The 21,697-nt window shown below is 43.8% G+C and overlaps 1 protein-coding gene across 1 annotated transcript in view; it reads right to left on the bottom strand.

Moving 5' to 3' along the window:
* Positions 1-21,697, bottom strand: part of CNTN5 (contactin 5) — an 850,947-nt gene that overhangs the window by 264,730 nt on the left and 564,520 nt on the right. Inside the window, exon 8 of the mRNA XM_074981652.1 lies at positions 8,285-8,488. Coding sequence (XP_074837753.1) covers positions 8,285-8,488 — 204 coding nt within the window. The remainder of the gene's footprint in view (positions 1-8,284; positions 8,489-21,697) is intronic.

Genomic DNA, 21,697 nt, shown 5'->3' with positions numbered 1-21,697 from the left:
CACAGCGCACAGTCAACCTGTGGAACTCCTTGCCCGAGGAGGCTGTGAAGGCCAGGACTCTATTAAGGTTTAAAAAAGAGCTTGATAAATTTTTGCAGGTTAGGTCCATAAATGGCTATTAGCCAGGGATAAAGTATGGTGCCCTAGCCTTCAGAACAAGGGCAGGAGATGGATGGCAGGAGATAAATCACTTGATCATTGTCTTCTGTTCTCCTTCTCTGGGGCACCTGGCATTGGCCACCATCGGCAGATGGGATGCTGGTCTGGATGGACCTTTGGTATGACCCAGTATGGCCATTCTTATGTTCTTATGTTCTTATGTACTGGGGCATTTCCACGTTGCTGAATAGACCTTGTCAGCTCTGGCCCTCCCTCTTACTGGGACCCCACTCTTTAAATATCCCTTTGAAACACCCCCCCCCACCACACTCATGCATCTGATGAAGTAGGTCTTTGCCCACGAAAGCTTATTCACCAAAACATCTGTTAGTTTATAAGGTACCACAAGACTTGTTGTTCTCGAAGCTACAGACTAACACGGCTACCTCTCTGATACCAATGATTAGTTTCCTTTACTGAGCAACTTTTTTGAAAGGACAACATTTTTCTATATTATTGAGTGACAATGTTACTTTACTTTAATTTCTGTCACCATCATTCTAATAAAGTAATATGTATAAATAGGTCAAAGAGAATGTAATGTAAAGCCATTTAGGTCAATTGTTGCTTTAATGACATATAAATTGGGAAAAAACGTCTTGGAAAAGATCAGAGTTCTATGCATTGTATGGAAACCTGACACTAAAGGAAAGTGTAACTTTCCTCAGATACAGCAATTTGATATCCCACTTGTAAACATTTTCTGAAAATTCTATCAAGGTATGTTTAAGAATATACTGAAAACATCTGTTACAATTAGACCTGGCTGGGAAACTGTTTCTTCATACTGCAAAAAGTTATCATGATTTCCAAAATTTCCTCTTGTGCATGAGGATGAATCTGAGTTTTTCAAAGGTGGTGTGTGGTGGTGTGTTGGGTTTGGTGGGTGGTTGTTGTTTTTTCTGAAAAATTACAGAGAAAGAGAGAAACCACAGAATAATCAATGTTCCTGATGTGTCCAGTTCATGGGGATGTAAACTTTAACTTCCTACATTAGAGGTAACTGTGCAAAAAAAGAACTAGATAAATTCATGGAGGATAGGTCCATCAATACTTATTGGCCAGAATAGGTAGGAATGGTGTAGTCTCCATTTGTCAGAGGTTGGAAATGGATAACAGGGGAAGGGTCACTTGATGATTATTTGTTTTCTTCACTCCTTCTGGGGAGTCGTGCATTAGTCGCTGTCAGAAGACAGGGTAGTGAGCTAGCTGGACCTTTGGTATGACCCAATACGATAGTTCTTATGTTTTTATGTTCTAACTCTTGCTTGAATCATTCCATTTGATACGGTTAATTAAATATTCATTGGAGCTGGGACAGAAACCTGGAGTTTACCACATGAGTGCCCTAACCAGAGGTCTAGAGAATTAGTCTCCCTCTCTTTGGTGCTCCCACTCTCTCTCTCTCTCTCTCTCTCTCTCATTTCTGTGCAGGATTACCATATTTGACTGTTTAAAAAAGAGGACACCCATGACAGGGAGGGTATCTATATTAGTATCTATCAACTCATGTTGTATTAATATACTCAATATAATATAACATTAATACAATGTGAACTAATACATACTAATACAGATACACTCCCTCTCAAGAGTGTCCTCTTTTCAATATGGTAACCCTATGGAATGGTTGGACTACTTGACATTTTGCCGATGAAAAAATGTTTTGTCAGAAAATTACCAGCCAACTCGAACTACAATAAATGCACTGGAATACCTGCATAGCCAGGCAGGAATTCTTGGACATTTTTTAGCTCAGTCCATTATTGTGAATTAGTTTCTTCACAAAATCTAAATAGAGACAAATCAAGACATTAACGCTCAGTAGTGATGCATGCTTGTGTAAAACTGGAATGGAGAATTTGTTTAGGAGAAGTTCATCTCTGTTCAGAGACTCCCCCAATACTGCTACAAAGTTCAGAAGCTCAGGTAATAGAAGCTTAGTGACAGTCAGCCATGAAACTCGAAGTTGCTTGAGGCTGGTGTATATTACACACTTGACATTTAAGATTATTCATTCATTTTCCTTCATGAATTTTAGATCTTTGCTTGACAATAAGTATTCCTTTTATTCTGGTTTCCCTATGCCACTTTTTGGGTTATACTGAACAGCACTGGACAATGCAGCCAATACTGTAACACTGCTGATAATTCATATGTTTAATTTCTTTTATCTTGTACACAAATTAAATGTAGCTAGGTAGGGTAGTGATGTGTGTGACTGAAATAGTGAGAAAAAAAACTACAATGTGAATTCAAAAATAGTACAATAGAATCCTAGGTATTCATGACAACTGCTTCCTTCTTAATCTGTCCAAAAGCTTTCATTTATTATTATTTACAAAAAGTTTAATACTTAAACTTAGATTTTATGAGTTAACAGTTTGCAGTTCCCCTAAATAAGTATTTGTGACACAAGAAGGCAAAATAAAATAACAGGCCATGCAAAGTAAGTAATTTTTGTAAGTGTGCAAACATGGAAATTTTCAACTGTCACAATAGAAAGATCAACTTGATCCCATTCTAAACAGTGAATGCATTATTTAGTACTCAGTTAAATCAGCTTTTTAAAGCCAATTCTTTGTAATGTTGTTACAATACAGAGGTATTTTTAGTGTAAGATGAAGTGAGCCCCCACAATGCATTCTATTTTATGACTTCCTTCAGAGTGCATACTTGTGTGTATACATGGGGGCATGAATCAGTGTTGTTAGCTGCTCAAATGAATTCCTGAGGAATTAGTAGCATGAAATGTAGGATATCTTAGAAGGAAAACAATTCTGACAAATATAGATGTGCTATTTTTGATTTATTTAAAATCAAAAAGACTATTTAAAAATAATCAAAATTCAATTTGACCTAAATTAAAAATGTAATATTGCTGTAATAAATTTTGAATATTTAACACCAAAACAGCTAAAAACATATTACAGGTAGAACCTCTGTAATCTGGACTTCCCTAGTCCAGTAACAACTCAGGTCCAGCACCATCAGGGCCTACATGGGTGTTCTAGGGCCAGGAGCACTACTGTGCTAGGGAAGACTTGAGTCACAGAGTCCAGGGGCAGAGCTGCAGTGCCCCAGGGTCTGGCAGCCAGAGCAGTGGAACCCTACTACCCCTGAGGCTGGCTGCTGGTGAAGGGGACCCCTCGTGCCCTGGGGGCTGGAGCAGCAGAGCCTCTGAAGTCCCAGCAGGAAAGAAATGGCACCCTGAGGCCAGAACCAGAGGACCCTTGGTGTTCCAGGGTTTGGTCTGCAGACTCCTGGGCGTCATCACATGGAGCGGAGGAGCTGGTATTGACCTTCCCTGGTCCAGCATATTCCCTGGTTTGGGACTGGTCAGGTCCTCAGTGTGTTGGACCAAGGAGATTCAACCTACATGGATTTTATGCCACCATGTAAATAGCGTACAATTCTTTCAAGAATACCTAATAGCCAACATTTACATAAGAATCTGACTCTACTTTCTATTTTATTTAGTGCAATATGGCCATACAAGGCATAATACTCAAACTTGACTTCTCCAGATTTACAATTATGGAGGTAAAATTTTCAAAAATGACTAAGTGACTTCAGAAATGATGTCTCAATTTCTGACATGACCTAGGCATTCAGAACCAGAATGATAGCTAACAATGCAGACAGCTGACTTCTGGAGATCCATGTGCTGAGCTGTTTGCTTGAAGGAGCATGTGTTGAGGCTAGCAGTTGGAAGTTGTGAGCATCTTAATGAGCCTGCGAAGCCTAATCCTTTGTTCATGTATCAAACCTTAACCAGGGCTGTATCAGCATTGCTAGCAAGCAGCCAGGGAGCTAAGATAACTGGGAGTTTCATGTGGGAGCTTAGAGGGGGTGTTTGAAGGCGACTAGATATACTTGGCCTTCTTTATAACTTCTTTTAAAGTAAATTAAAACCTAAACCACCTGTTTTAAATAAAAACCCTATTAAGAATCTACTTATATGTAGGAGATAATGCAGGGAGAAGCCCAGCACAGAGTGCAAGTTATCCTGTTTATTGCACCCAATGTAGCATGTATGATTACCTGCCTTATGGACAGGTGGCATATGTGTGCATTTGGTGCAAGGAGCTCCTGGCACTCAGAGACCATATATGGATTTTGGAGGGCAGGGCAGCTGAACCGGAGGAGCTAAGGGAAGCACAGAGATCTATAGAGGAAGTGTTCCAGAACACCATAGAACATTTCCCACCTGTGGTAGGACAGCCTCTGTGCTGTTGAGGATGGTGAAAGTCTGAGGGATGGAGAACACTCAACTGGAGCAGAGGAAAATGACTCCATAGTTAAGACCCTTCTTCCATATGATGTAGTATCCTCTTGCATTTAGGATACCTCTTTGGGGGGAGCGAAGTCCAGTCATTAGGGAAAGGCAGGTGTTAGCAATGGGGGATTTGATTGTTATAAACATAGGTAGCTGGATTTGCAATGGCCGGGAGAACTACATGGTGTCTTGCTTACCTGGTGTGAAGGTCACAGATCTCTAGAGACATCTAGATAGACTTATGGGTAGTTCTAGGGAGAAGCCAGTGGTCATGGTACATGTAGGTACCAATGACATGGAGAAGGATAGGAGAGAGATCCTGGAGGCCAAATTTAGCCTGCTAGAGAAGAGAGTGAAATCCAGGGCCTCAATGGTAGTATTCTCTGAAATGCTTCCAGTACCATGAGTAGGGCCAGGTACACAGGAAGAACTGCAGATCCTCAATGCATGGATGAGATGATGGTGTAAGAAGGAGAAGTTTAGACTTTAGAAACCGTGGAAATTTTTGGAGATGGGGAGCCTATCCTATGTACTTGGATTTCGATACAGCTGCTGACAAGGTCCATCACCAACGGCTCTTAAGTAAAGTAAGTTGGTATGGGATAAGAGGGAAGGTCCTCTCATGGATTTATACTGGTTAAAAGACAGGAAACAAGAGGAATAAAGCGTCACTTTTCAGAATGGAGGGACGTAACAATTGGTGTCTCCCAAGAGTCTGTACTGGCAGCAGTCCTATTCAACCTATTTATAAATAATCTGGAAAAGGGGGTAAACAGTGAGGTGCCAAAATTTGCTGATGATAGTAAACTGCTCAAAATAGTTAAGAACAAGGCAGAATGTAAAGAGCTTCAAAAGGATCTCACAAAACCAAGTGATTAGGCAACAAACTAGCAAATGAATTTTAATGTTGATAAATGCAAATGAATGCAAATTGGAAAAAAAAGTCCAAACTGTGCATAAAAATGACGGGGACTAATTTAGCCATAATCACTCAAGAGAGAGATTTTGCAGTCATTGTGGATAGTTCTCTTAAAACATCCACTCAATGTGCAGCACCAGTCAAAAAAGCAAATAGTATGATAGGAATCATTAAAAAGGGAATAGAGAATAAGACAAAGAATATCTTTTTTTTATAAATCCATAGGATGCCCACATCTTGAATACTGCACACAGATGTACAGATGTGGTCACCTCATCCAAATATATATATTAGGAGCCAGTACTCATCCGGCTCCCCACCCCCACCTCTATCCAGTTTTGCAGCCAGGGCTGCCGAGGTGCCGGGTACTGGAGTAAAAACAGTGTTTGAGATAGAGAGTGAGGCATTGGAGAAGTTTCAGAAAAGGTTGACAACAATGTTCAGGGTCTTGGCATGTCTGCCATATAAAGAGAGACGAAAAGGAATGGGACTTTTCAGCTTAGAAAAGAGGAGACTGAGGGGTGGATATGATAGAGGTCTATGAAATCATGACAGGTATGGAGAAAGTGAATAATGCAAAGTTATTTACTTGTTTCCACAACATAAGAACTAGGGGTCACCAAATGAAATTAACAGATAGCAGGTTTGAAACCAACAAAAAGGTTTTCTTCACACGGCACAGAGTCAACCTGTCTAACTCCTTAACAAAGGATGTTGTGAATACCAGGACTTTATCAGAGTTTAAAAAAGGACTAGATAAATTCATGGCAGTCAGGTCCATCAGTACTTAGGCTGGGTAGAAATGGTGTCCTCATCCTCTGTTTTTCAGAGGCTCAAAACTGATGACAGAGGAGGGATCACTGAAAGATTACCTATCCTGTTCACTCCCTCAAGATGTGGGTATACTATTGGAAGACAGAACAATGGGAAACGTGGACCTTTGGTCTGACACAGTATGGCCATTCTATTATTCTGGGAATTTCCAAAGTGATTTTGTCTGCCGTAGCGCTTTTGTTGGTAAAAGTTTTGTCAGTTGGGGTGTGAAAATAACCCTCACAATCAAAAGTTTCAGTAGCCGTGTCCACACTAGCCCAAAACTTTGAAATGGCCATGCAAATGGCCATTTTGATGTTTACTAATGAAGTGCTGAAATACATAAAAAAAAAAAAAAAGCCCAGTATGGGTGTTTTCCTACCAACATAGATAACACCACTCATTGGGGATGGTTTAATTATTTCAGTCGGAGAGCACTCTTCCATCACAATAGAGTGGAAGTGGGCTGAACAAGAGACCTTGGAGTAAAGCAGCTGCGGCTGTACAGCTGTGCTGCCATACAGTCCATATTGCACACACAACCCAAGTTTCTAATTTCCATTGAAATAAATGGGAATTAGGTGACTAGGCACATTTGAAAATCTTACTAGGCACCCCTGTCTGAAGCTTTAAGCACCTATATGCCTTTTAAAAATAAATCCTTAAATATCCTTAGTCCTACTGAGCCTTAGATGCTAAGTTATTCAGCAGCTTTCTGAAATTTTACTGGTAATTATTTTCAACAAAGACAGATAAATAAGGGTATGTCTATACAGCACAGCTATTTTGAAATAACAGCTGTTATTTGAAAATAATTACCCTAACATCTACACAGTGCAGCCACTATTTTGAAATTATTTCAAAATAACGTTTGGCTCATTTTGAAATTGGTAAACCTAATTTTACAAGGAATAGCACCTATCTCTAAACAGCTATTTGACATAGGTGCTGTTAAGACAGAGAATAGAGCCTATTTCAAAATAAGCCATAGTGCATCCAATGGATCTCTTTTGAAATAAGATTCATGGCCATGTCTACACTTGCATTCCCCTTTCAAGAGAGGAATGCAAATGAGGGAAATTGAAAATTCAAATGAGACACAAATCTACATATTTCGTGCTTCATCTGCATAACCTCTCTTGAAAGAACTTCTTTTGAAAGAAAAAGCATTGTAGACGCGGCTTTTTCAAGAGTAAATCCTTTCTTCAAAAGAACCCTTCCTCCTGAAACAAAAGAAGAAGAGGTTTATTTTTGAAGAAGATAGGGTTTATTTTTGAAAGAGTCCCGTATACACTGCTTTTTTCTTTCAAAAGAATCTCTTCCGAAGAGCGATTATGCAAATGAAGCACAAAATATGTAGATTAGTGCCTCATTTGAATTTTCAATTTCCCCCATTTGCATTCCTCTTTCGAAAAAGAAATGCAAGTGTAGACACAGCCTAAGGGACAACACACTAGGAGATATTGGCTACATCTACACGTGCCCCAAACTTCGAAATGGCCATGCAAATGGCCATTTCAAAGTTTACTAATGAAGCGCTGAAATGCATATTCAGTGCTTCATTAGCATGCGGGCGGCAGCAGCGCTTCGAAATTGATGCGCCTTGCCGCCGCGCGGCGCGTCCAGATGGGGCTCCTTTTCGAAAGGGCCCCGCCTATTTCGAAGTCCCCTTATTCCCATGAGCTCATGGGAATAAGGGGACTTCGAAGTAGGTGGCTTCCTTTCGAAAAGGAGCCCCGTCTGGACGCGACGCGCGGCGGCTAGGCGCGTCAATTTCGAAGCGCTGCTGCCGCCTGCATGCTAATGAAGCACTGAATATGCATTTCAGCGCTTCATTAGTAAACTTCGAAATGGCCATTTGCATGGCCATTTCGAAGTTTGGGAATGTGTAGACATGGCCATTGGATGCTCAGCATCTCTGAAAAGTAGGTACTTACTTAGATTCTTACATACAGAAATTTAAGCATACAAGCTTGACTATAAGGGCCACTATATTTGATTTACTCAGATGAATGCATTCATGTATATATTAAACACTAATCATTTGCTTTATACTATGTAGTCTGGTTCATTTTCATTGTTTTGCTTCCTTTGATCAGAAATGCCTTACTTACCATCATTCCGCAGTGTCAGAGGTGTAGGAGGACTCAGCACTCTGGCATTTGTCACAGTGTTTTTTACAAGGCAGATATAGCTGCCAACATCAGATGTTTGCACCTTTGAGATGTAGAGATTTCCTGTCTCCTGGGAGATGAAGCGTCTGCTATCTTCTGCCACGAAAGAGGGGAATTCATTAAACACCCAACTGTAGATGATCTCTGAAAAAACACAAAAATAAAGGATTGGTTATGGAAAAAAAACAGTGTGTGTTAGGAATGAACAAACTCACAATGTGTTTGATGTTTATTTTGTATAATTCAAAGCCTGGAACCCTTAAGACATGTTAGCTGAGTTTAGTTAAATTCTGGTTGAAGAAATTACATAAAGCATGGCCAATAGTCTGACTGAAGTCCCTTGTGAGATGTCATCAAGTCATAGAGAAAAAAACCCAAAAACATTAAATTGTTCAACAGGGTCAAAAAAAAAACAAAACCCACATGCTTAGGTCCCAGCCTGCATGCTATGGGTCCACCTAGAAATAAGAATAGTTATTTATTCATTCAATAATTAAGACTAGCTGAAATTTTTCCATAGACATTTTTTTATAAAATGCCTGCTTTCCATGAAAACTTTCAATTTTGAATTAAAGAAGGCAAAAAAAAAATTAGGACTATTTTGACCCTTCTCAGGACCCCTATGGCATGAGCCCTTGACTCTTCATGATGGTATGGTATGCCAGTATCTTGCAAGATTCAGACTGCCACAGCTGCCTCAAGGTGTGACCTGCACGTCCACTTATTCTCCTGTCTCTGGTTTACTGAGGCATCTGGGATTCCTTTCAATCATGAGTCTCAAATGCCACGGAACCAAGAATCGCAAAAAGAATACTGCCTTATTCTGAACCTATAGGTCACATCTCTACCGCCCCTCCCTTTTGGAAGGGATATGTAAATGTTGCAGATTGGGAATGCTAATGAGGCACTCCTATGAATATTCAGCACCTCATTTGCATAATGACAGCCACCTGGAGCATCGAACATGCTGCTTGCGAATCAAAAACTAGCCACATAGATGGTGTTCCTTCGAAAGAAAACCCTAATTTCAAAAGCATCCTCGTTCCCAAATTTTATTCACATCAGTGCCTCATTAGCATTTCTGATCTGCGGCATTTACATACCCCTTCCAAAAGATAGATTTTGGTTCCCTGGAAAACCTGAAATGATAAAGAAAACGTCTCTGAAATGATAAAGAAAAAGTTTTAATTAAATTTTAAGAGTTGGCTTCTTAAATTCACCTTCTGATCCATCCCAGGAAAATATATGATTTTCCCTTAAAACACCAATCAGTTATAGGGGAAAATACATCAAATTCTAAATGAAGAATTGTTTAAGGTTGTCAACCACCCAGGATTGTTCTGGAGTCTCCAGGATTCAAAGAATAATCTTTAATAAAAGATGTCAAATGATGAAATCTACAGGAATCAATCCAACCCGAAAACTGGCAATCCTAGAATGGGTACATCTACACTTGCCAGAGGATTGACCCAGTCAAGGTCAATCTTCTGGGGTTGGATTTTGTGCACCTAGTGGGGATGCACAAAACTGAACTATCAGGACTCAACAGTTGACCCCTGTACTCCTCATTATTGCTAGGAGTAAGGAAGGATGGTGGGAGAGTTTCTCCCATTGACCTTCCTTAGTGAGGACAGCCAGATAAATAAATTATAGATACATTGATTCCAGCTACGCAATTTCCAATTGCGTATCTAGGATCGACTTTCAGGTCTACTGTAGACCTGCCCAGTGTTTATAGATATATATTTTTGGTGATTCACTTATGTACAATTTACAAATTCTGGTGGATACTGGATATGGTATGGCCTAGTCTACACTAGAGAAACAAAAGCAATCCCAGATATGCAATTCTAGCCATATCACTAGTGTAGCTAGAATCAACATATCAGGATTGACTTTGTTCCCTGGTGTAGACTGAGGATCTTTGGGCTCACACTGACCTCCCTTTTTCAACGCAATAGTATGGAGTACCAGGGTTGACAGCCAAGCCCAGAGAGATCAATTTTACCACAACTTCACAGGCCCTATGCATATTTGGGTCAGACTGCAAACTTTCTGAAGACGAAACCTGTTCAGCTTTTGTCTTTTGCCATCATCATGTTGAGTGAATATGTTAGCAAAGTGCTAACTGTACTCACAAATGTGTGTAAATATACTTTGATTATCATTCATTCAGTCAGTGCACACCTGGACGAAAAAATACTATTGGGCTGTGCACACCTGTTTTTGAAATCTGAACTCTTGGTATGGGATGGGTGAGGGTGAGGAAATCATTAAGTCATCACTGGGTAGAACTGAGTGGTCTGATTGTTTTATTAGGGAGTCATGTTACAAGGGGGAACTCAATGGGACTTGGACAAGAGAGAGGAAGCGTATGCTATTGTAGCAAAGGGGTCCTTTTTAAGACCAGGACCAGAATCCTTGTAGAGGTCGGTTGGAGAGAGGCTCCATGTATATTTACTTCCACTATCACCTGTGTCTGAAGAGGGGAACTGTAAATCCACAGCACTCAGAAGGTTGGAGCTCTGGGAGAGGGTTAAGCTACGAGAGAGTCTTTGGTCAGTGCTGGTCCAGGCGTTAATAGGAGCTGGGCTGCAAAGAGATAACAGATAAAGTGCCTGTGTCCTGTGTCAGGAAGTGTGCTGGATGGGCCAAGGAAAGAGACAGTGCTGCAGCCTACTCAGACCAAGAAAAGTAAAAAATCACACAGGCCCACTATGTGAGACCAAAACACAGCAGCTGGATGAGTGTTCAGCCAACATTTTTACAGAGCACTCACTCACTCAGTCACACACACACACACACACACACACACACACACACACACACACACACACACACACACAGAGGGATCCTGTAGAACTAAAATTCTGACTGAAGTCAATGGCATTCTCCCTCCTTAAGATTCTTCTACATTTGCCTTTGGATTCTGCCAGTTCTGACTTAGAAGACATAAATCCATCTCTATTATTAGCCATGATATTTCTTTCCTCTCTTCAATTGTACCATCTTCTTTTGCCACTTCTTTGATTATTCTGCCCTGCTGAACTTGACAAACCCACATTAGATGTAGGGGATCTTCTTGCTGCCATGTTCCTCATGAGAATCTTGTCAGGGTGGAGTCTAAGTATAGAAATTTCAAGGCTAGCTCAGTAATATAAAGTCACTGCCTTTGCTCCAAGATTTAAACTGCTTCATTGGTGTAGTGAGTTCCAGGCTTTTAGCCACAAATTGCCTGAGCTACTGTTTTCAGCCATAGCAGAAGTCTGAAGTCAGTAATCACATATGTATCAGTCTAGTCCTTTCATAGATTTTTTTTCCCACTGTGCTAAAAATGTCTCATTGCCCATGGTTGGTTGGAAAACAGAGGGATCAAGAGGCTTAGATGAATCTCCCTAAAATTTAGAAAGGTCTATGTTCTCCTTAAGCCTTCTCTTTTTCTAAAGATAAGGGAGAAATTAGGATACCTACAAATCCCACACGTCATTTGTCTGTGCCAGAAGTGTGAAAAGCATGAAATGTATTACTGTATTAGTTACATTTATATGAAGGCCAGGTATGCACTACTATATCCAGTCATGTGGAGAAATCCCAGTCATTAGGTATGATGGCTCCCTAACTAGGACCAAAAAGAGTCATGGTCTCCCTAGACATGGAAAAGCAGAATGGCCAATAAGTCAATCAACCAAATACCCATGCAGACCCGTTCTGGATTAAACTCTTTTACAAAGAAAGACACATATGGGCACGAGCCCAAACTTGAGATCTAAGTATTTACCAGATTTGAATAGACTCAAAATCTAAACCTCACATCTGGACAAAAGCTAAATAAACCAAAGTACAATTCTGAATCTAAATATTCCCTGTACCGGGGAGAGTCCTAACTTCATGACTGGATGAAACACCTGCATCTCAAGAGGTATTTATTTGACAAAACAAAATATTAAAATTGGGCAATGGTACTCACATACTTCATTTTATTTTATTTTATTTTTTTAGGAGGGAAGGGCAAGAAGTTTAGTTGAAAACAGAGGAAAGCTCTGTATGTTGCAATATGCATGAGTGTAAATATACTAAAATTATCTTTTTATTTTAATAGCCATCTATTTTATTTTTAATATGACACCACTGTCAAACATGGAGAGATGATGGAGAGGACTGTCTTGAAATTACAGTCTACAGTCAACACAAAACCAACGTTTATGCAAATACAATTAATCAACACACAAACACAGGAGCATGCAAAATAAAAAAAGACAGTAAAATTATGAATTATAAAAGGCAACTGTAAATTGGCATTCTCCAGAGATACAAGACTAAAGCAATTGTCTGCCAGCAAGTCCTGTAATTTACAAAGTTTTGGTGCTAATATGATTAAGTCACCATGGTCACAGTAGAGTGGGCATTTCTGTTTATGAATGGCCAGCCTTGTTTATAGAAATCTCTCTCCAGGAGCTCTGTATCTGTTTTCAGAAGGTCACTTAGAAAAGCTTTCAAAATACCTCATTTATTTCCATGTTTTATCACATTTTTAGTGCAGCATGTGAGTGAAAATCTAGGTCTCCTAGTGATAAAGTATTGAAAAAGCAGATCTATCTTTTGCTAAGAAATTTATTATGTGAAATTTTGTTTACAATTATATCTTTAAATTATTTTAGTAGATCCATTTTCTCTCTGCTTCACAACAGTAATTCACAATTGTCACTATATGACATCTTTCCCATAATGGATAAGGCTAAAGATGTAACAAATCAGCATATTTTGTGCTATAACATCATGTTTAGATGTATTAGCTTTCTGAGGAAGTGATGTTGGTTCTGTGACAATGCAAAAAATATGGTGTTGCCAAGGTAGGTAGAAATAGATCAAATCAATTGATATACCCAGTCCTACAGCTGGAGACACTTGAATATTCTCAGGTTTGTTTGATATCTTTTATCACGGGAAATTCTATTTTTAGCATAAAAATCATTCAAATGTGTACATACTTTTCTTGAATCCTTTAACTATATAAAACATAATGCTGTACAGTGCTTTTTTTTTTTTTTTTTTTGAAAAAAAGAGGAGCCAGTACTCAGCTGGCTCCTCGATATGGGACTGCTGGGGACTCCCCCGCAGCCTGGCTAGGTATCTGTGGTTGGGGCTGCTGAGGTGCCAGTACTCTATGCCAGCACATACTAGCACAAAAAAGCATTATTACATATAGGTGTAATAATTAATGAAAGCCACTTGCACCTGGATCTTAAGCATGAAGCAGGTATGATGGTTAAGTAAGAACTTTTCCTTTCTGTAAAGGTCAAACATTCACATGCAATCCCACATGTATCTTCCAATGTATTATTATTTTACTGTGGTTGGCTTTCTATGCCAGTGACACAAAAAATCTAATATCCTCTTAGCTGTATCATCACATTTTGATGCATTGGCATGCAAAGGTATAACTTCTCAAACATCCAGATGGGCGAATATTGAAATTCTTCAAAACACATGATTTTTACCAAATACTGTAATTTCTCAAGAGCTACATCTACAGGTGAATGCTACATCGAAATAGCTTTTTTCGATGTAGTGACATCGAAATAAGCTATTTCGATGAATAACGTCTACACATCCTCCAGGCCTGGTGCCGTCGACGTTCAACGTCGACGTTGGGCAGCACTACATTGAAGTAGGCACTGCAGGGGAGTGTCTACACACCAAAGCGGCCCACCTCAAAATAAGGGTGCCAGGAACAGCTGCAGACAGGGTCGCAGGCCAGACTCAACAGCAAGCCGGCAAGGGCCCCTCCCAGACACAGTTCCACTAAACAACACAAGATCCACAGAGCCGACAACTGGTTGCAGACCCTGTGCATGCAGCATGGATCCCCAGCTGCAGCAGCAGCAGCCAGAAGCCCTGGGCTAAGGGCTGCTGCACACAGTGACCATAGGGCCCTGCAGGGGCTGGAGAGAGCATCTCTCAACCCCTCAGCTGATGTCTGCCATGGCGGACCCCGCTATTTCAATGTTGTGGGACGCAGATCGGTTACACGTGCCCTACTTCAACGTTCAACATCGAAGTAGGGCACTATTCCCATCTCCTCATGAGGATGGCAACTTCAATGTCTTGCCACCTTATGTCGATTTCAACTTCAAAATAGTGCTCGCCACGTGTAGACGTGGTGGGCGCTATTTCGAAGTTGGCGCGGCTACTTCGAAGTAGCTGGCATATGTAGATGCGGCTAAGATGGAAATACCTGATAAACAAAGGAATTGATCCCTGACAATGGTCAAAATCAGAAATAACCTGGGAATTTAATCAATTCTTTAGCAGTTGTTTTTTAATACATTCTGCATGAAGAGTGGCATTTAATATATAGGCAGCTGCAGACAGTCTAACAAGACACTATAGATGCTATCTGTCCTTTAAGGTTCAACAATGAACAGGATCTAAGCAAAATAAACAAGCATAAAAGCAAGAAACCTTTCAAGTCCTTATTTTACCCTATGGCTAGTTTTAAACTCAAGCACCAATGCTGTATTCAACCATGTCATACAACAGCCACAGACCAGGAATGAAATAAGCAACAGGCTTTAGCTACTGAGCACAATTGACATCCATGGAGTGGAAGGACTCCCTATCACCTAAGATGAATGATAACAGTGGGCCTTTCCTATGTCCTCTCACTACAATCCAATTAATAATTTCACTGCATTTCTTTCCGCTTCTATGGCTTATTATCAAATCCTCATTAATCCTCCATGCAAATCTTTAATGAAGGCAATTTATTTGTTGCATCATGATGCAGCCACATAGAACCAACAGATATTGTCTATTTATCAACTAGAAACAAAATTGCTTCCTTTCTGCTCTGGGGGTTCTCTAGCTATAGCTCACTTTTCTGTACAAAATTCCACCAAACATGTATTTGTCTTTGTTCAAATTTAATTACTGTGATAAATCTTTAAACATTTGCATTCATACCAACGTTAACTGTAGGGGCTGATGCTGGCAGAAAGGTTTAGCAGATGACCTATGAAAGTTTCTCTCCCACCAGTTTCTATCCATTTATGAAAGCTGGCAGGTCACATTTTTCTATCTGGCATACAAAAACAGGTAGCTAATTCAAAACACAATAATCCTAAAAAACACTTGATCCCATGTGTGTGGTTACTTCTATTAGGACTAGATAGAAAACAAGATGTCTGTCTCACACAAAGAAACAAAATAAAAACTCACTGAGCTTTCAACATGAGGGCTGTGGCCACACTAGCCCCTACTTTATGCAGGACTATGGTAATGTGGCACTTCAGAATATGCTAATGAGGAGCTGCCATGAATATGCAGTGCCTCATTAGCATAATGGTGGCTGCATGCACTTTGAAACTGCTGATTTCAAAACCCACACTGTCCAGGTAGCCAGGGGCCTTTCAAAACGGCCCCCTGATTTTGAAAGCCCCTTCTTCCCATCTGTTTTTGGGAAGAAGGGGATTTTGAAATCAGGGGGTCATTTCGAAAGACCCCCAGCTATATGGGAGGCGTGCATTTCAAAACCAGCAGTTTTGAAGTGTACACTGCTACGTTTATGCTAATAAGGCACTGCACATCATTAGCATATCCCGAAGTGCCGCATTACCATAGGCCTTCAAAAAGAAGGGTCTGGTGTGGCCATGGCCAAGTTGTCATTCTGCATGGGGGAAAAAGTAGACCTTGCCAAAAACTGTGGGAGAGGGAGATGAGGGGGAAGAAAAAGAGATGACCACCTTCCTCTGAACAGACAAGAGCTCAATGGCTAGGAACTTGTAGTGGACATGGGAACCTAAAGTTCAAGTCTCTCCTCTATCTGCATCAACGCAAATACTTAAATCTGTGACTCCCACATCCCAGCTCAGTACCCAAAATATCTTGCTACTATGAAGTGGTCCAGCCTGGTACTGAGAAGCCCTAATGAAACAAACTGCCATATTTCTGCAAAAAGTTTTGGTTTTGGCAATTCAACATTTTTTATGAAAAATTCCTAAGAAGCTCCGTGTCCTTCCCAGTCAAATATACGGGCTTCAGATGGACCACATGTCCTGTGTAGGTATTTGCATGACAGCGTTGAACAGATTGTGTGCTTGATCTCTAAGATTTAATAAATGGCTGTGTTTTTAATGTGAAAAGCATGACTTTATTAAAAATTAAAAAGGTTATACACCTTATAATTCTTTTCTATGGTTCAAGAGATATTTAGCTACATCAAGAAATTGATAACATCATGTAATTAAAATTCATAAATACTTCATCAAATTAAGATTGTCAGATTTTTTTCTATTTACTGTTTCCTTTATCTGCTTTGAAACTATTAATGACAGCTATTTAATGTCATCTAAGAGGGAAAAATACTGTGTGCCACGAACTTTTCTTATTTTTATTTTAAAAATTGTCACTGTTTTTACTTTTTCCTGGACATTTTTTTTTTTGTGCCACAATAAGAACACCAACCTTACCAATATCTAACTAGTTGTCTTGATCATAATAGCCACTTGTCAGGGTCAACAAAGTTATTTAAAGTTTGTAAAGTCCTGGCTTGAATGTTTAATATCAGACAATATTTTTTCTTGTATCATTTGCTTTTTCGCTTTCACTCATAACTTCTCTGGCTCCAATACTGAACATTTCTGAAGTTTCAGTTTCCTCATTTTGTTCGTCTCTCTATTCCTTTCCCACTCTGCTTCTTAATAATTTAGTATATCCCAATTATGATCACAGTGAAAATTCATACTCCACAGTTTTACATGTTGTATGTGTAGCATAAGGTGTGTCTACACTAGAATGCAACGTCAAAGTAGCAAGCCCAACTTCGAAATAGCACGTGCCGCGTCTACACACAGCATATGCTACTTCGAAGTTGAAATCGAAGTTAGACGGCGTGACAGCAAAATTGCTATTCCTATGAGAAGATGGGAATAGCACCCTACATTGATGTCTAACATCAATGTAGGACGAGTGTAGACATTCCGTGTCCCGCTACTTCGAAATAGCAAGGTCTGCCATGGCGGCAACCAACTGTTAGGCAGAGATGTGCTATCCAGCCCCTGTGATGCTCTATGATCTCTGCGCCCAGTGGTTCTTAAAGCTGCAGGGATCAAGAAACCCTGCAGCAGGAAGCTGAGACAATGCAGGTAGCAGCCGTGCCACGAGGCAGCCCTGCATGGCCCAGATGGAGACCATGGCAGCAAGCCAGCCCCCCGAGCGCCCCCAGAGCTTCCTCCCTGGGCCATCCCAGGGCTCCCAGGCCTCCAGCTGCCAGGGCAGGAAGCGGGGCTCCTCCTGGACCAACTCGGAGCTTCATGACCTGCCAGGGCTCTGGGGTGAGGAGGAGGTGCTCCCCATTATGTGGAGCACCAAGTGGCAGAACACGGAGGCATTCACCCAGCTAGCCAAGGGCCTGGCCATCTGGGGTCACCCTGCCTGCACTCCTGACCATGTCAGGAGTAAGATCAAGGAGTTGTGTCAGGGTTACACCTGGGCCCAGGACTCAGCCAGCTGGTCTGGGGCTGCCCCTGCCACTTGCCCCTATTACCGGGAGCTCAGGGCTATCCTGGGCTCCCGGGACACCACCTCCCCGCTGGCCACCCTTGACACCATGGCCAACGAGCCCCAGCAGGCCTCAGAACCAGAGTCAGGTCTGAAGCCCAGCCCTGCACCCCCAGGGCCAGAGCCAGGACCCTCCACCCCAGCCACGGAGTGGTCCAGCAAGGAAGGGGAGCTCGTGCTGGACATCCCCTCCCACAGATCCAGACAGGAATCCACCAGATGGGCCTCTCCTGACCATGGCGGTGCAGTGTTGGGTATGTACCCCACAGAGCACACACCCCCAGGGCATGGGGCAGCGGCACCACTTGTCAAGGGACCCCACATCCCCAGCAGACCCCAGCCTGCCAGGGCCCGGGCAGACCATGGCCCAGGAACAGTGCCACAGCCACCAGTGCCCATCAGCACCCTCACCCACGGACAGTGGGAGGTGGGAGGGCCGGACCACTGGAAGGGGCCACCCACAGGGCCACTGCATGCACGGATGGGGGATGGGGACCAGATACCCTTGTGGGGGTAGGTCATGGGTCAGGGCTTGGTACTAACTGCCTCCCTCCCCTCTTCCCCCCTGTTTCTGCAGCTGCACCATCTGTGGTCCCAGACAGCCCCCCAGGACCCCCAGACCACCACCGCCTGGGGACACCACCTGCGCTGGGACAGGCCCACCCTGCTGGGGCCAGAGGTGCACCACCCATGACCCCGAGGTGGCTGCTGCCCTCTGGCGCCAAGCGGACATCATGGAGCGGAGGCTTCACTTAGAGGAGTGGGAGGCTGCCTGGCGCTGGGAGGCCTGGCGGGACTTTATGGCCACCTTTAACTGGGTGGCCTCCACCTTTGAGGAGCTGGTGGCCCAGCTGCCCCCCCCCCCCTTGTCCTCCGTGCCACCCTGCCTGCCGCTCCTCCTGACCTCCTGCCTGCCACCCCGCCTGCCAAACCGCCTGACCTCCTGCCTGCTGCCTTGCCTGGTTTCCCACCTGCCAGCTCCAAAGGGCAGGAGACCACTGGGGCCGACAACTGGTCCGAGAACCCACTTTGGCCGTACCTCCCCATCCTCCCGGCCCCCAGCCAGCCTTGCCGGGGACCTCAGCTGAGAGGGGGACTGGCCACCTGAACACGGCGGGTGTTGTGCCCATCTACCCCCTACCCTGGAATGATGGGCCTATGGGTTGCATGCCCACATCTCCCTCATGTATAAAGTTGTCCCCTCCGTATATAGTTATCTTCCATGATGCTGTTTGTTATTATTTCTATATGCACAGAGGTGAGGTTTTTGATTATTTAAACAATGAAGCAGTTTTATTTTTCAAAACCCCCATGTCCTGTGTGCTTTCAGTGAGGGTGGTGTGCGGGTGCTAGGGGCGGTGTGCAGGGGACCCACCAGGGATGGCCTAGGTGGCACTCACTCGGCCCCTTGGTCAAAGTACTCCCTCGGGGCCTCCTGGACCTGGACCTGGACCCAGACCCCGTCCCGCTGGGCCTGGTGGCTAGGGGCAGTGGCCAGCTGCGGGTAGCCTGTTCCAGCCTCCAGTGCCCAGCCCCGCACAAAGTCCTCCCCCTTGCTTTCCACCAGGTTGTGGAGCATGCAGCAGGCACCCACAGCCTGGGGGATATTTGGGAGACTCATGTCCAGGAGGGCCAGGAGGCAATGCCACTGGCCCTTCAGGCGCCCAAAGGCCCACTCGACCACTTGGCAGGCATGGTTCAGTCGGGTGTTGTAGCGCTCCTGGCTGGCATTGAGGTGGCCTGTGTGGGGGCACATAAGCCAGGGCTGAAGGGGATAGGCTGCATCTGCCATGAGGCAGAGGGGTATGGTGGTGTTCCCCAGAGGGATCTCCTTCTGGGGGATGTAGGTCCCCACCTCCAGCCGGCGGCATAGTCCCAAATTGCGGAACATGTGAGGGTCATGGGTACAGCCAAGCCAGCCTACATATGTGTCCTGGAAGCGGCCACGGCTGTTCACCATGGCCTGCAGGACCACAGAATTATAACACCTCCTGTTGATATAATGCCCACCATTGTGGTCCAAGGCGCAGATGGGGATGTGGGTCTCATTGAGGGCCCCAAAGCAGTTAGGGAATCCCATGGTGGCAAATCCTGCGACGGCCACGTCCAGGTCCCCAAGTCAGTTGACCTTCTGCAGCAGCAGAGCATTGAGCGCATACACCATCTTTGGGGAGGGGATGTGGGTGCCTGTGAGGGTATGCAGAGTGCACCCCCCTCCCTAGCTCCCCCCCCCCGGGCCCCTCACCCCCTGTGGATTCAGGCCCAGGCCTCCTTACCTCCATCACGACAGCCCCGACTGTGGCCTTGCCAAGGCCAAACTGCTGGCCCACGGAGTGGTAGCTGTCTGGAGTGGCCAGCTTCCAGACAGCTATTGTGACCCTCTTCTTGAAGGGGAGCGTGCACCACATCCAGGTGTCCTGGTGCCTCAAGGTGCGGGTTAGCCACTGGCAGAGCTCCATGAAGGTCTGCCAGCTCATGCAGAAGTTCTGCAGCCACTGGTCATCATCCCATTCCCCCATGACCAGGTACTCCCACCACTTGGTGCTGGAGGGGTAGCTCCAGAGCTGGTGGGGTGCCCAACGGGGGGGTGAGCAGGAGGGCCCGATGGTCTGGGGCATCCCCTTGTGCCCAAGGGGAGTGCTCCCCTGCCAAGAGCTGCTGGGTGGCCACCCATGCAGCGTCTAGCAGCGTGCCTGCCCTGAAGGAGGAGGCTTGGAGGGCTTCCAGCTGCTGCTGGACATCCAGGTCTGCGAGGATTGTGTCACCAATGCAGGGCTCATGCAGTGCAGGCCGAGTGCGTCTGGGTGGGGTCCTTTAAGGGAGCGGCATGATATTGCCCCAGAAGGGCTAGTCTGCCCTATGACCCTGTCTGCGGGCTTTCTTGGCCCCTTATTTCGAAGGGGGGTGCTTGTGTGTGTGGATGCTCTGCTTTTCCTTCCCCTTTCGATGTTCCCCGTCGCTACTTCAACATTCAACATGGACAGCACCAGCCCCGGAGGATGTGTGTATGATACGCGTCGAAGTATCCTATTTCGATTTCATTACTTTGAAATAGCCTACTTCGACGTAGTGTCCTAGTGTAGACATAGCCATAGTGTTGTGTAATATGAACATAAGAACATCCATACAAGGTCAGACAAAAGTTCCTTCTAGTCCAGTGTCCTGTCTTCTGACAGTGGCCAATGCCGGATACCCTAAAGGGAATGAACAGAACAGGTAGTCAAGGCTATGTCTACACTAAAGAGTTTTGTCGACAAAACTGGTATTTTTTTGCTAAAACCCACAGAGCATCTGCATTCCCAAGGCATTCTGTTAACAGTAAATTGACAGAACACAGCACTTTTATCAACAGCATTCCGCTGCTCCTCCATGAGGCAGCATGCCTATCTCAAGAGATTCTGTTGACAGAAAGCCAGCCTGGATGTTCCAGGAAGCCCTCTGTTGACAGACAAGTTTTCCAGGACACTGGGCAGCACTGTCTGCTGTGCTTCCGGTTGCCTGGTTTGTCGAGGAAGCAGCTGGGCAGTTTGGCCACTCTCTGTTGACAGAGTGGATTGGTCTTTTGATCTGCTTTGCAGTCGGGCTGCAATTTGTCAACGTAAGTTTTTTTGGAAGATATCTTCTGACAGAAACTTGTGTTGACAGATCACTCTAGTGTAGACATAGGCCAAGTCAACTATCCCCTGGCAACCCTTCACAGCCCTGACAAACAGAAGGTAGGGACAACATCCTTATCCACCCTAATAGCTATTGCTAAACTTATATTCCCTGAACTTATCTAGTTCTTTTTTGAAC

The sequence above is a fragment of the Carettochelys insculpta genome, chromosome 1 (assembly GCF_033958435.1).
Source record: "Carettochelys insculpta isolate YL-2023 chromosome 1, ASM3395843v1, whole genome shotgun sequence".
In the NCBI taxonomy this organism is placed as follows: Eukaryota; Metazoa; Chordata; order Testudines; family Carettochelyidae; genus Carettochelys; species Carettochelys insculpta.
The sequence above is the reverse complement of the archived record's forward strand: the minus strand, read 5'-3'. Positions and strand labels throughout refer to the sequence as shown.